At 39.2% G+C, this 12,698-nt stretch overlaps 1 protein-coding gene across 1 annotated transcript; it reads right to left on the minus strand.

Annotated features, from left to right (window-relative positions):
• Positions 1-1,489: 1,489 nt before the first annotated feature.
• LOC139546702 (zinc finger protein ZFP2-like) lies at positions 1,490-12,698 on the minus strand. The gene is made up of 2 exons (XM_071355404.1): positions 12,054-12,698; positions 1,490-4,314 (listed from the first exon to the last, which is right to left on the minus strand). Exons 1-2 carry the CDS (start codon positions 12,451-12,453, stop codon positions 2,987-2,989), a joined length of 1,728 nt encoding a protein of 575 aa, XP_071211505.1. The 5' UTR covers positions 12,454-12,698; the 3' UTR covers positions 1,490-2,986.

The raw sequence follows: 12,698 nt of genomic DNA on the forward strand, positions 1-12,698 counted from the left end.
AAAAAAACATCTGGGTCAGATGGTTTAGACCCTTTCTTCTTTAAGGTTGCTGCCCATATCATCACCAAGCCTGTCTCTGACCTTTTTACCCCTCTCTCCTCTCTGGGGACGTTCCCATTGCTTGGAAGGCCGCTACGGCGCGTCCTTTATTTAAAGGGGGAGATCAAGCTGATCCTAACTGTTACAGGCCTATTTCTAATTTCTAATTTGCCCTGTTTATCAAAAGTGTTGGAACAACTTGTCAATAATCAACTGACTGGCTTTCTTGATGTCTATAGTTACTCTCTGGTATGGCATCTGGTTTCCTCTCAGGTTATGGATGTGTCACTACAACCTTAAAGGTCCTCAATGATGTCACCATTGCACTTGATTCTAAGCAATGTTGTGCTGCTATTTTTATTGACTTGGCCAAAGCTTTTGATACGGTAGACCATTCCATTCTTGTGGGCCGGCTAAGGAGTATTGGTGTCTATGAGGGGTCTTTGGCCTGGTTTTCCAACTACCTCTCTCAAAGAGTGCAGTGTATAAAGTCAGAAAACCTGCTGTCTCAGCCACTGCCTGTCACCAAGGGAGTACCCCAAGGCTCAATCCTAAACCCCACACTCTTCTCAACTTACATCAACAAACAATGCTAGATTACGGAGACATCATTTATCGATCGTCAGGTAAGGGTGCTCTTGAGCATGGTAAACAGTGTTTAAACCCTTTACAATGAAGATCTGTGAATTAATTTGTATTTTTACAAATTATCTTTGAAAGACAGGGTCCTGAAAAAGGGACATTTCTTTTTTTTCTGAGTTTAATAAGCAAAAAAGTGTTAATACAAATCTAAATATATTTTATATTTGAGATTCTTCAAAGTAGCCACCCTTTGCACAATCTTGGCTTGTGGATGATTCCCCAGTAGCTTGTGGAGGATTCCCCAGTAGCTTGTGGAGGATTCCCCAGTAGCTTGTGGATGATTCCCCAGTAGCTTGTGGATGATTCCCCAGTAGCTTGTGGAGGATTCCCCAATAGCTTGTGGAGGATTCCCCAGTAGCTTGTGGAGGATTCCCCAATAGCTTCTCTTCTCTCCCTCTCTCCATCTGTCTCTCTCTATTGTCGAGAACTCTTCTGTAATTCAATATGATTTTTGTTTGTCTATTATTTATGTTTACAACAAGCAATGGGAAGATATCAGAACAGGGACATTGTCATTGTCTACATGTTTATCTATGTTTACAATAAGCAATGGGAAGATATCAGAACAGAAACATTGGGGAATAACAACATATTGTACGGGATACATTTGTACTGTAGTGAATCTGTCTCTATAGTAACGCAAGGTCTCTTTCATCATCATGTGAAACGTCAATTACTATGGAAATGCTGGGATATGTTTTTCTATGAAAATGATGTTTAACGTAACTATGATGTTGATACGGATTACAATCATCATCCTGAATATTAAGGCTATACTCCATGTTACGCACACAGACACTCAACCATGCAAACTGGCTGGGTTATTCTTTATTTAGACATCACACATTATAGTCTTACTCTAATCCAGACATCGTACACACTCGCACTAAATCACATCCAGTATCATACACATCAACCTACACAGATCTACTACACGTAATATCTTGACTCAATGTTCTAACATCTGTGGCACAGGCAAACAAAACCAAACAAATGTTGCTCGAACCTGTTTCTTGAATTCTAAACATCAGACATTTGAAATCTCTATTTTTGACCGTCAAAATACCTCTTATGGCAGTAACTTTACAAGCACTAATTATGGTCCATTTAGACTGAGAATAGTATATAGTTACAGTAAGGGCTAAAATAAGTATAGCCAGTTATAATTGTAACGGCTTAAGAGATTATAGGAAAATACCAGTCTTTATGCGGCTGAAAGAAAGGGAATATAACATATACTACTGACAGGAAACTCAATCTACATCCTTAGATGAAGTTGCGTGGAAAAAAGGAATGGGGTGGTGAAATAATGTTCTGTCATGGACAAAGGAACACAAAAGGTGTGATGATATTAATGAACAAAAATGCCAATCCAAACAGGCAAACAGTCAGGAATTATTCGCAAGGAAGGTGGATCCTTTTGAATATAAAAAGTGATTGGAAAAACAGATTTGGCTCATTAATCTATATGGTCCAAATCACGATGATCCACACTTCTTAAAAAATATTTATCCAATTTATTGAACTTACATGCAACAAACGATCCAATCATTATGGTAGGACACTATAACACAGTGTTAAGTAGCTCAATTGACCGTAAAGGAAATCACTCTACAAACTATCATCACGTGCCCTTACGGAGATCACAAATATTATGGACTCATTAGAAATAGGGGAAATTTAGAGACTAAAAACCCCTGACCTAGTGAGAGATTCATGGAGGAGACTCTACAAACTATCATCAATGAAGAAGAAATCACAAATATTATGGACTCATTAGAAATAGTGGATATTTGGAGATTATAAATCCCTGACCTATTGCGATACACATGGAGACTTAATCAAGCTAGTCGTCATCGAGAACGCTGCAGCAATTTCGGATCACACATTAGGAATGTGACAAAACATAGCTTTTTACCACCTGAGGAACATTGCCAAGGTGCGGCCGTTTCTTTCTTAGGCTGATACAGAGAGACTCATCCATGCTTTTATTACAAGCAGGCTCGACTACTGTAATGCTCTCCTGTCTGATCTACCCAAGAAAGCCATTGGTCAACTGTAAAACATACAGAATGTTGCAGCACGGGTACCGACCAAGACCAGTCAATCTTTAGTTTTTTATCCTCTTATGTTTGTTGTGTGTAGTAAACGTTTCAGTTTTTATTTTCATTGTTTTTTTCCTGTGAAGCCCATTGTGTTGCATTCCATGTCTGAAATGTGCTGAATAAATATCGCTTGGTTTGATTTGATGTGAATTTAGGTAATGTGATTGGGAAAATATAGTTCCACAATTGGAAGAGGTTCTCTAACTGTGTACAATTCTTTCCTCACTGGGACCAATTGTGTGATTTATCCCCTGTGTGTGTAATTGTGTGTTTTCTTCCCCCGTGTGTTTCCTTTTATGTAATTTTAGGTCATGTGATCGTGAATATCTCTTTCCACACAGGGCGCAATGGTAGAGCTTCTCCCCTGTGTGTGTTCTCTCATGCTCCTTCATGTTATCTAACGACCTAAAGAATTTTCCACAATGGGAACAGGGGTAAGGCTTCTCTCCAGAGTGTATTTTCTTATGTTTGTTCAGGTTCCCTAAATACAAAAAACACTTTCCACACTGGGAGCAACTATGTGGTTTTTCTCCTGTGTGTGTCAGCTCATGCGATTTTAGGTCATGTGATCGTAAAAAACTATTTCCACATTGAGAGCAATGGTAAGATTTCTCCCTTGTGTGTGTCCTCTGGTGCTTTTTTAGGTCCGATGATGTTGAAAATATCTTTCCACAGTTGGAGCAGTGGTAAGGCTTTTCTACTGTGTGTGTCCTCTCGTGCTTTTTAAGGTTTGGTGATCTTGAAAATCTCTCTCCACACTGGGAGCAGTGGTAAGGCTTTTCTCCTGTGTGTTTTCTCTCATGCTCTTTTAGGTTCCCTAACTTGGTAAAATCCTTTCCACACAGAGCACAATGGTAAGGTTTCTCCCCTGTGTGTGTCCTTTCATGCGCTTTCAGGTTATCTGAAGACCTAAAATTCTTTCCACAATGGGAACAGGGGTAAGGCTTTTCTCCAGAGTGTATTCTTTTATGTTTGTTCAGGTTCCCTATATGGGAAAAACTCTTACCACACTGGGAGCATTCGTAAGGCTTTTCACCTGTGTGTTTCCTCTCATGCTCTTTTAGGTTCCTTAACTTGGTAAAATCCTTTCCACAAAGAGAGCAATGGTAAGGTTTCTCCCCTGTGTGTGTCCTTTCATGCGCTTTCAGGTTATCTGAAGACCTAAAATTCTTTCCACAATGGGAACAGGGGTAAGGCTTCTCTCCAGAGTGTATTCTCATATGTTTGTTCAGGTTCCCTAAATGGGAAAAAAGCTTTCCACACTGTGAGCAATTGTGTGGTTTTTCCCCTGTGTGTGTCCTCTCATGTGATTTCAGGTCATGTGCTCGTGAGAATTTATTTCCACACTGGGAGCATTGGAAGGGCTTTTCTCCTGTGTGTTTCCTTTCATGCTCTTTCAGCTTCCATAACCACTTAAAACTCATATTACACTGGGAGCAGTGGTGTCGCATCGCTGGATTGGGCGTCTCGGGGTCTGGTTCCCCTGAAGGACTCTTTCTGCTCTCAGATTGAGAGTCTGGTCTCTCTCCTGCCAAAGACAAAAGGAGTATTTAGTTAAACAGAGAGACCTGAATGAAACCTCCATTATAAAACTGTTTTCCTATGAAGGTTAATCCAGACTAGAGCCCTCATTATGAAACACAACATGGACCCTGAATGCTGATTGGTTGATAGTTGTTAGTTATTCATGTTAATCCCGGATAATGCCTGTTAACCTCTCTAGGGGGTGTGGGACGCTACCGTCCCACCTGGCCAACATCCAGTGAAATTGCAGATCCCCAAATTCAAAAACAGAAATACTCATTATAAAAATTCATAAAACATACAAGTGTTATACATCAGATTAACTTATTATGGCTGGGGGCAGTATTGAGTATCTTGGATGAATAAGGTGCCCAGAGTAAACTGCCTGTATATATGGATATTATTAGTAGCTTTGGATAGAAAACACTCTCAAGTTTCTAAAACTGTTTGAATGATGTCTGTGAGTATAACAGAACTCATATGGCAGGCAAAAACCCGAGAAGAAAATCCAACTAGGAAATCTGAGGTTTGTAGGTTTTCAACTCATCGACTATCGAATATACAGTGAGATATTGGTAATATTGCACTTCCTAAGGCTTCCACTAGATGTCAACAGTCTTTAGAACCTTGTTTGATGCTTATACTGTGACGGAGGGGGGAATGAGGGCTCTTTGAGTCAGGGCTCTGGCAGAGTGCCATGAGCTGACCACGCACATTCACGTGAGAGTTAGCTTGCGTTCCATTGCATTTCTGAAGACAAAGGAATTCTCCGGTTGGAACATTATTGAAGATTTATGTTAAAAACATCCTAAAGATTGATTCTATACTTCGTTTGACATGTTTCTACGAACTGTAATATGACCTTTCGTCTGAACTTTCGCATGGACTTGCCAGCACGTCGTGAGTTTGGATTGTGTACTGAACGCGCGAACAAAAAGGAGGTATTTGGACATTATTGATGGACTTTATGGAACATATCAAACATTTATTGTGGAACTGGGATTCCTGGGAGTGCATTCTGATGAAGATCAACAAAGGTAAGTGAATCTTTATAATGCTATTCTGACATCTGTTGACTCCACAACATGGCGGATATCTTCATGGCTTGTTTGGGCTCTGAGCGCTGTACTCAGATTATAGCATGGTGTGCTTTTTCCGTAAAGTTTTTTTGAAATCTGACACAGCGGTTGCATTAAGGAGAGGTTTATCTAAAGTTCCATGTATAATACTTGTATCTTTTATCAATGTTTATTATGAGTATTTCTGTAAATTTATGTGGCTCTCTGCAAAATCACCGTATGTTTTGGAGGCAAAACATTACTTTACATAACACGCCAATGTAAACTGAGATTTTTGGATATAAATATGAACTTTATCAAACAAAACATACATGTATTGTTAACATGAAGTCCTATGAGTGTCATCTGATGAAGATCATCAAAGGTTAGTGATTCATTTTCTCTATTTCTGCTTTTTGTGACTCCTCTCTTTGGCTGGAAAAATGGCTGTGTTTTTCTGTGACTAGGTGCTGACCTAACATAATCGTTTTGTGTGCTTTCGTCATAAAGCCTTTTTGAAATCGGACACTGTGGTGGGATTAACAACAAGTTTATCTTTAAAATGGTGTAAAATACTTGTATGTCTGAGGAATTTTAATTATGAGATTTCTGTTGTTATGAATTTGGCGCCCTGCACTTTCACTGGCTGTTGTCATATCGATCCCGTTAACGGGATCCCAGCCATAAGAAGTTAACCCCTTATGTACCACTCTAGCCCCATTTTAACTTAGCCCTTTATGTACCATTCTAGCCCCATCTTAATCCAACCACGGTGGCAGATTTCAAAAAGACTTTACGGCGAAAGCAAACCATGCGATTAACTGAGAACAGAGCCCAGCAGACAAATCATTACAAACAGTAACCAGCCAAGTAGAGGAGTAACAACAGTCAGAAATAGTGATAAAATGTATCACTTACCTTTGATGATCTTCATATGGTTGCACTCCCAAGACTCCATGTTACACAATAAATGTTTGCTTTGTTCGATAAAGTCCCTCTTTATATTCAAAAACCTCCGTTTTGTTGGTGCGTTTTCAGTAATCCATTGGAACAAAGCGCGGTCACAGCAGGCAGACGAAAAATCTAAAAAGTATCATAAAAGTTCATAAAAACATGTCAAACAATGTTTATAATCAATGCTCAGGTTGTTTTTGTCATAAATAATCGATCATATTTCAACCGGACAATAGCTTCGTCAATAGAAAAGGAACGAGCAGGACTCATGTCTGGAAATTTCCACTGTCCTCTCATTGAAAGTGGTGTTTCTCCCTCATTTTTCAGAGTAAAAGCCGGAAACAATGCCTAAAGACTGGCCACATGTAGTGGAAGCCATCGGGATCATGAACTAGGTCATAAGTCTTTGTATAGTGGATAGGATTTCAATGGAAAAACAGCCATTTCAAAATAATAGCACTTCCTGGATGGACTTTCCTCAGGTTTTCGCCTGACATATCAGTTCTGTTCTACTCACATACATTAATTTAACAGTTTTGGAAGCTTTAGAGTGTTTTCTATCCAAATCTACCAATTATATGCATATCCTAGCTTCTGGGCCTGAGGAGCAGGCAGTTTACTTTGGGCACGCTTTTCATCCAAAATTCCGAATGCTGCCCCCTACCCTAGTGAGGTAAACAGTCCCATTTGAATCATTCCTACACATCCACTGTCCCACAGCCCTGCCAGGCAATTCATAAACTATTGTCCACTGTCCCACAGCCCTGCCAGGCAATTCATAAACTATTGTCCACTGTCCCACAGCCTAGCCAGACAATTAATCAACTAATCTCCACTGTCCCACAGCCCAGCCAGGCCATTTATAAACTAATCTCCACTGTCCCACAGCCCAGCCAGGAAATTCATAAACTAATCTCCACTAGAAAGACTCATTTTGAAAATTATTACCCCATGCTTACAGCATAGCATTTGGTTTACAAAAGAGGGGATTTGTAAAAATCTTGCTATTTGCCTCTCCAACCTCGGCAATTGTTACACATTTTGTGTGTTAAAGAAAATATGTAAAGAACTTATTTTGGTGACTCATTATTAAACAGCAATGTATGGAAGATGTTTATATATTTATGTGTAATCTCTTTAATTACTATAATGACACCTAGTGGCTAATTGTTGGTTTGCTACTAGAAATGGTACATAAGGGGTTTACCATCAATATCAATTACAACCTGTTCTACCATCAATACCAATTACAACCTGTTTTACCATCAATACCAATTACAACCTGTTTTACCATCAATACCAATTACAACCTATTTTACCATCAATACCAATTACAACCTGTTCTACCATCAATACCAATTACAACCTGTTCTACCATCAATACCAATTACAACCTGTTCTACCATCAATATCAACTGGGACCGGTCTGTTTACAATCAATATATATATATATATATATATATATATATAAAAAAATTATTTCTTTAACATTTATTATTTAAGTCAGTTAAGAACAAATTCTTATTTACAATGACGGCCTAGGAACAGTGGGTTAACTGCCTTGTTCAGTAGCAGAACGACAGATTTTTACCTTGTCAGCTCGGGGGTTCGATCTAGCAGCCTTTCAGTTACTGACCCAACACTCTAACAGCTAGGCTAACTGCCACTCCTACATTATCAACTGGGACCGGTCTGCGTTTACCATCATTATCAACCGGGACCGGTCTGCGTTTACCATCATTATCAACCGGGACCGGTCTGCGTTTACCATCATTATCAAATGGGACCGGTCTGTGTTTACCATCATTATCAACCGGGACCGGTCTGTGTTTACCATCATTATCAACCGGGACCGGTCTGTGTTTACCATCATTATCAACCGGGACCGGTCTATGTTTACCATCATTATCAACTGGTACCGGTCTGTGTTTACCATCATTACCAACTGGGACCGGTCTGTGTTTACCATCATTATCAAATGGGACCGGTCTGTGTTTACCAGGATGCATTGCTTTCTTTAACTGCGAGACAAACCTTTAAGTATACATTTTTTTTTATTTTGTTCAACCAATAAAAAATATCTTAGACATTTTCTTGGACACATGGAGACATGTTGTCATGGAGACGTGTTAAAACATCCTTGTAAAGGTCTAAAGGAAGTGGCTAATTAGGATATTGTTTGAAGCCACTACAGAAACAATGTTGACATTTTGAAACGTGATCTCCGCCCTGCCGTAGGGAATGAACGTGATCGGATGAGACAAAATTTTCTAAACCAGGCTGGTGAAATCAAGCATCAGCACTATTATGAATATATTATTATATTACACAAAGAAATATCAACAGAAAAAGTCTAACTAATACAATACATCTAGTTTGTTTAGTTTCATTCCAGCTGCAGAGGTTGATGTGACTATTGGCTTTAGTTGGCTAGCTAGCAAGGGAGAAGAATGTTCGCCAGCCTGCATAGCAACCATTTCTGTTTTGAATGAACAACCAGTGTGATTGGCTAGAAACTATAGAATGAACAACCAGTGTGATTGGCTAGAAACAATAGAATGAACAACCAGTATGATTGGCCTAGAAACTATAGAATGAACAACCAGTGTGATTGGCTAGAAACTATAGAATGAACAACCAGTATGATTGGCTAGAAACAATAGAATGAACAACCAGTGTGATTGGCTAGAAACTATAGAATGAACAACCAGTGTGATTGGCTAGAAACTATAGAATGAACAACCAGTGTGATTGGCTAGAAACTATAGAATGAACAACCAGTATGATTGGCTAGAAACTATGCCAAAAGAATGAACAACCAGTATGATTGGCTAGAAACTATAGAATGAACAACCAGTATGATTGGCTAGAAACTATGCCAAAAGAATGAACAACCAGTGTTTTTGTCTCTTAACCTCAGAAATAGAACTAACAACTGGTTAGAACCACTTTGATATCAGAAAGAACATTTATTAGTATACATTTTGGTTGTTGTTGTTGAATAGAATGTTGAATAGAATGTATTTAAAGTATATAGAATTAATATATAACTGCTTATTGTGTATAACATTGAATGGAAACAGAATATCCCTTTATTTGTCATGACTGACTTCAAGCATTTTATTATTTATATTGTCATATAGTAATAACCCCTACCTGTGAGGTCTATGTCCATAACATGGACTGCTCTCAACAGCCTCTTTCCACATGCTACCAACCAAACAGATGTGTCTTGGACAGCCTCTTTCCACACGCTACCAACCAAACAGATGTGTCTTGGACAGCCTCTTTCCACATGCTACCAACTAGAGGTCGACCGATTATGATTTTTCAATGCCGATACTGATACCGATTATTGGAGGACCAAAAAAGCGGATACCGATTAAATCGGCAGATTTTTTTAAATGTATTTTATTTGTAATAATGACAATTAGAACAATACTGAATGAACACTTATTTGAACTTAATATAATACATCAATAAAATAAATTTAGCCTCAAATAAATAATGAAACATGTTCAATTTGGTTTAAATAATGCAAAAACAAAGTGTTGGAGAAGAAAGTAAAAGTGCAATATGTGCCATGTAAGAAAGCTAACGTTTAAGTTCCTTGGTGGAAAGCTGGTGGTTCCTTTTAATATGAGTCTTCAATATTCCCAGGTAAGAAGTTTTAGGTTGTAGTTATTATAGGAATTATAGGACTATTTCTCTCTATACCATTTGTATTTCATATACCTTTGACTATTGGATGTTCTTATAGGCACTTTAGTATTGCCAGTGTAACAGTATAGCTTCTGTCCCTCTCCTCGCCCCTACCTGGGCTCGAACCAGGAACACATCGACAACAGCCACCCTCGAAGCATCGTTACCCATCGCTCCACAAAAGCCGCGGCCCTTGCAGAGCAAGGGGAACAACTACTTCAAGGTCTCAGAGCGAGTGACGTCACCGATTGAAACGCTATTAGCGCGCACCCCGCTAACTAGCTAGCCATTTCACATAGGTTACACCAGCCTAATCTCGGGAGTTGATAGGCTTGAAGTCAAAAACAGCTCAATGCTTGAAGCACAGCGAAGAGCTGCTGGCAAATGCACGAAAGTGCTGTTTGAATGAATGCTTACAAGCCTGCTGCTGCCTACCACCGCTCAGTCAGACTGCTCTATCAAATATCAAATCATAAACTTAATTATAACATAATAACACACAGAAATACGAGCCTTAGGTCATTAATATGGTCCAATCCAAAAACTATTATTTCTAAAACAAAACGCTTATTCTTTCTGTGAAATACGGAACGGATGGCATCCCTAAGTCTAAATATTGCTGTTACATTGTACAACCTTCAATGTTATGTCATAATTATGAACAATTCTGGCAAATTAATTACGGTCTTTGTTAGGAATAAATGGTCTTCACACAGTTCGTAACGAGCCAGGCGGCCCAAACTGCTGCATATACCCTGACTGCTTGCACAGAAACGCAAGAGAAGTGACACAATTTCCCTAGTTAAAAGAAATTAATGTTAGCAGGCAATATTAACTAAATATGCAGGTTTAAAATTATATACTTGTGTATTGATTTTAAAGAAAGGCATTGATGTTTATGGTTAGGTACACATTGGTGCAACGACAGTGCTTTTTCACGAATGCGCTTGTTAAATCATCACCCGTTTGGCGAAGTAGGCTGTGATTCGATGAGAAATGAACAGGCACCGCATTGATTATATGCAACGCAGGACACGCTAGATAAACTAGTAATATTATCAACCATGTATAGTTAACTAGTGATTATGTTAAGATTGATTGTTTTTTATAAGTTTAATGCTAGCTAACAACTTACCTTGGCTTCTTGCTGCACTCGCGTAACAGATAGTCAGCCTGCCACGCAGGCTCCTCGTGGAGTGCAATGTAAGGCAGGTGGTTAGAGCGTTGGACTAGTAACCGGAAGGTTGCAAGATCGAATCCCCGAGCTGACAAGGTAAAAATCTGTCGTTCTGCCCCTGAACAAGGCAGTTAACCCACCGTTCCTAGGCCGTCATTGAAAATAAGAATGTGTTCTTAACTGACATGCCTAGTTAAATAAAGGTAAAAAATAAACAATCGGCCACAATCGGTGTACAAAAATGCCAATTACCGATTGTTATGAAAACATGAAATCGGTCCTAATTAAATCGGCCATTCCGATTAATCGGTCGACCTCTACTACCAACCCAACAGATGTGTATTGGACAGCCTCTTTCCACATGCTACGAACCCAACAGATGAGTCTTCCAGTGGAGGCTCCTCAGGGGTCGGTAGGGGACTAAATCCTTGTGCATAGAGTTGTATGTGTTGCTAAGCTTTGAAATCAATGGTTTCTGTAAGATTGATGCACGGGTGCGTCAAAATAATATTAAGGATTTTAAATAACCTGTGGTATTTATATTTTTTATACATTTCATCCAGATCAAAATGATCCTTCCTTGTCTTGATTCTGTCCTCTTCATCATTTGAAGTCAGACATGAGATGATTTTCACTTTTTAATGTGACGTCAAGCAAAGCACTACAGAAAGAGATATTCAGATGTTTACAAATGTTAACGTTTTGTTGGCCGCCCCCGTCTCTTTGTAGTTTTCACAATTGCTACAGCACAGAACTATTAAAGTGTAGAACTTCAGTAGAATGCCCCTTTAAAACCACACATTAGTTCAACAACTGCAGAGTTTCTACCCCTGTTATTAAGATATTACTCACTGCTGTTAATCAGATCTCCTGTCTCCTCCTCTTCTTCCTCTTCCAATGTGACAGTTATCTCCCCAACTTCCTTCATTCCAAAAATGTCTTCCTCTTCTTTCACTGTGACAGTCATCTCCCCCACCTCCTCTTTCTCCTCTTCTTTTACTGTAACTTCCTCTTCCACTCTGAACGCGTCTTCATCTTCTGTCAATTTAACTTCTAACTCTTCTTCTTTCACTGTAACAGCCTCAATCTCTACTTCTTTTTTTACTGTGACATCCTCTTCTTCCTTCTCCTCTTTCACGACAATGTTCAGCCCCATAGTTTCTTTCTCCGTCCAGCAGATCCCATCTTTAGAAGGTGGGGAGTCGTTTACTGAGCTCATGGTTGGGATGTTAGCTAAATAGCTAGTTAGCATTAGTGACTAGACTAGCACTACTGCTAATTTACTCAGCCAGTTAGCTAACAACAACGTACATATTACATTAAATTGAGTAACTAACTAGTAGATACGACAAGTGTGTTTAAAACACTGTGGCTAATATAGCCCGAAAACGTTTAAAGAGCTGCAATGTTTTCAGCTATGTTGGCTAAAAGCTACGGAGGTGGATAACTCGCCGTTGTCGTAGAAGCGTCCCGTCCATTAGATTATACGTCACACTG

The sequence above is a fragment of the Salvelinus alpinus genome, chromosome 2 (assembly GCF_045679555.1).
Source record: "Salvelinus alpinus chromosome 2, SLU_Salpinus.1, whole genome shotgun sequence".
NCBI lineage: Eukaryota > Metazoa > Chordata > Actinopteri > Salmoniformes > Salmonidae > Salvelinus > Salvelinus alpinus.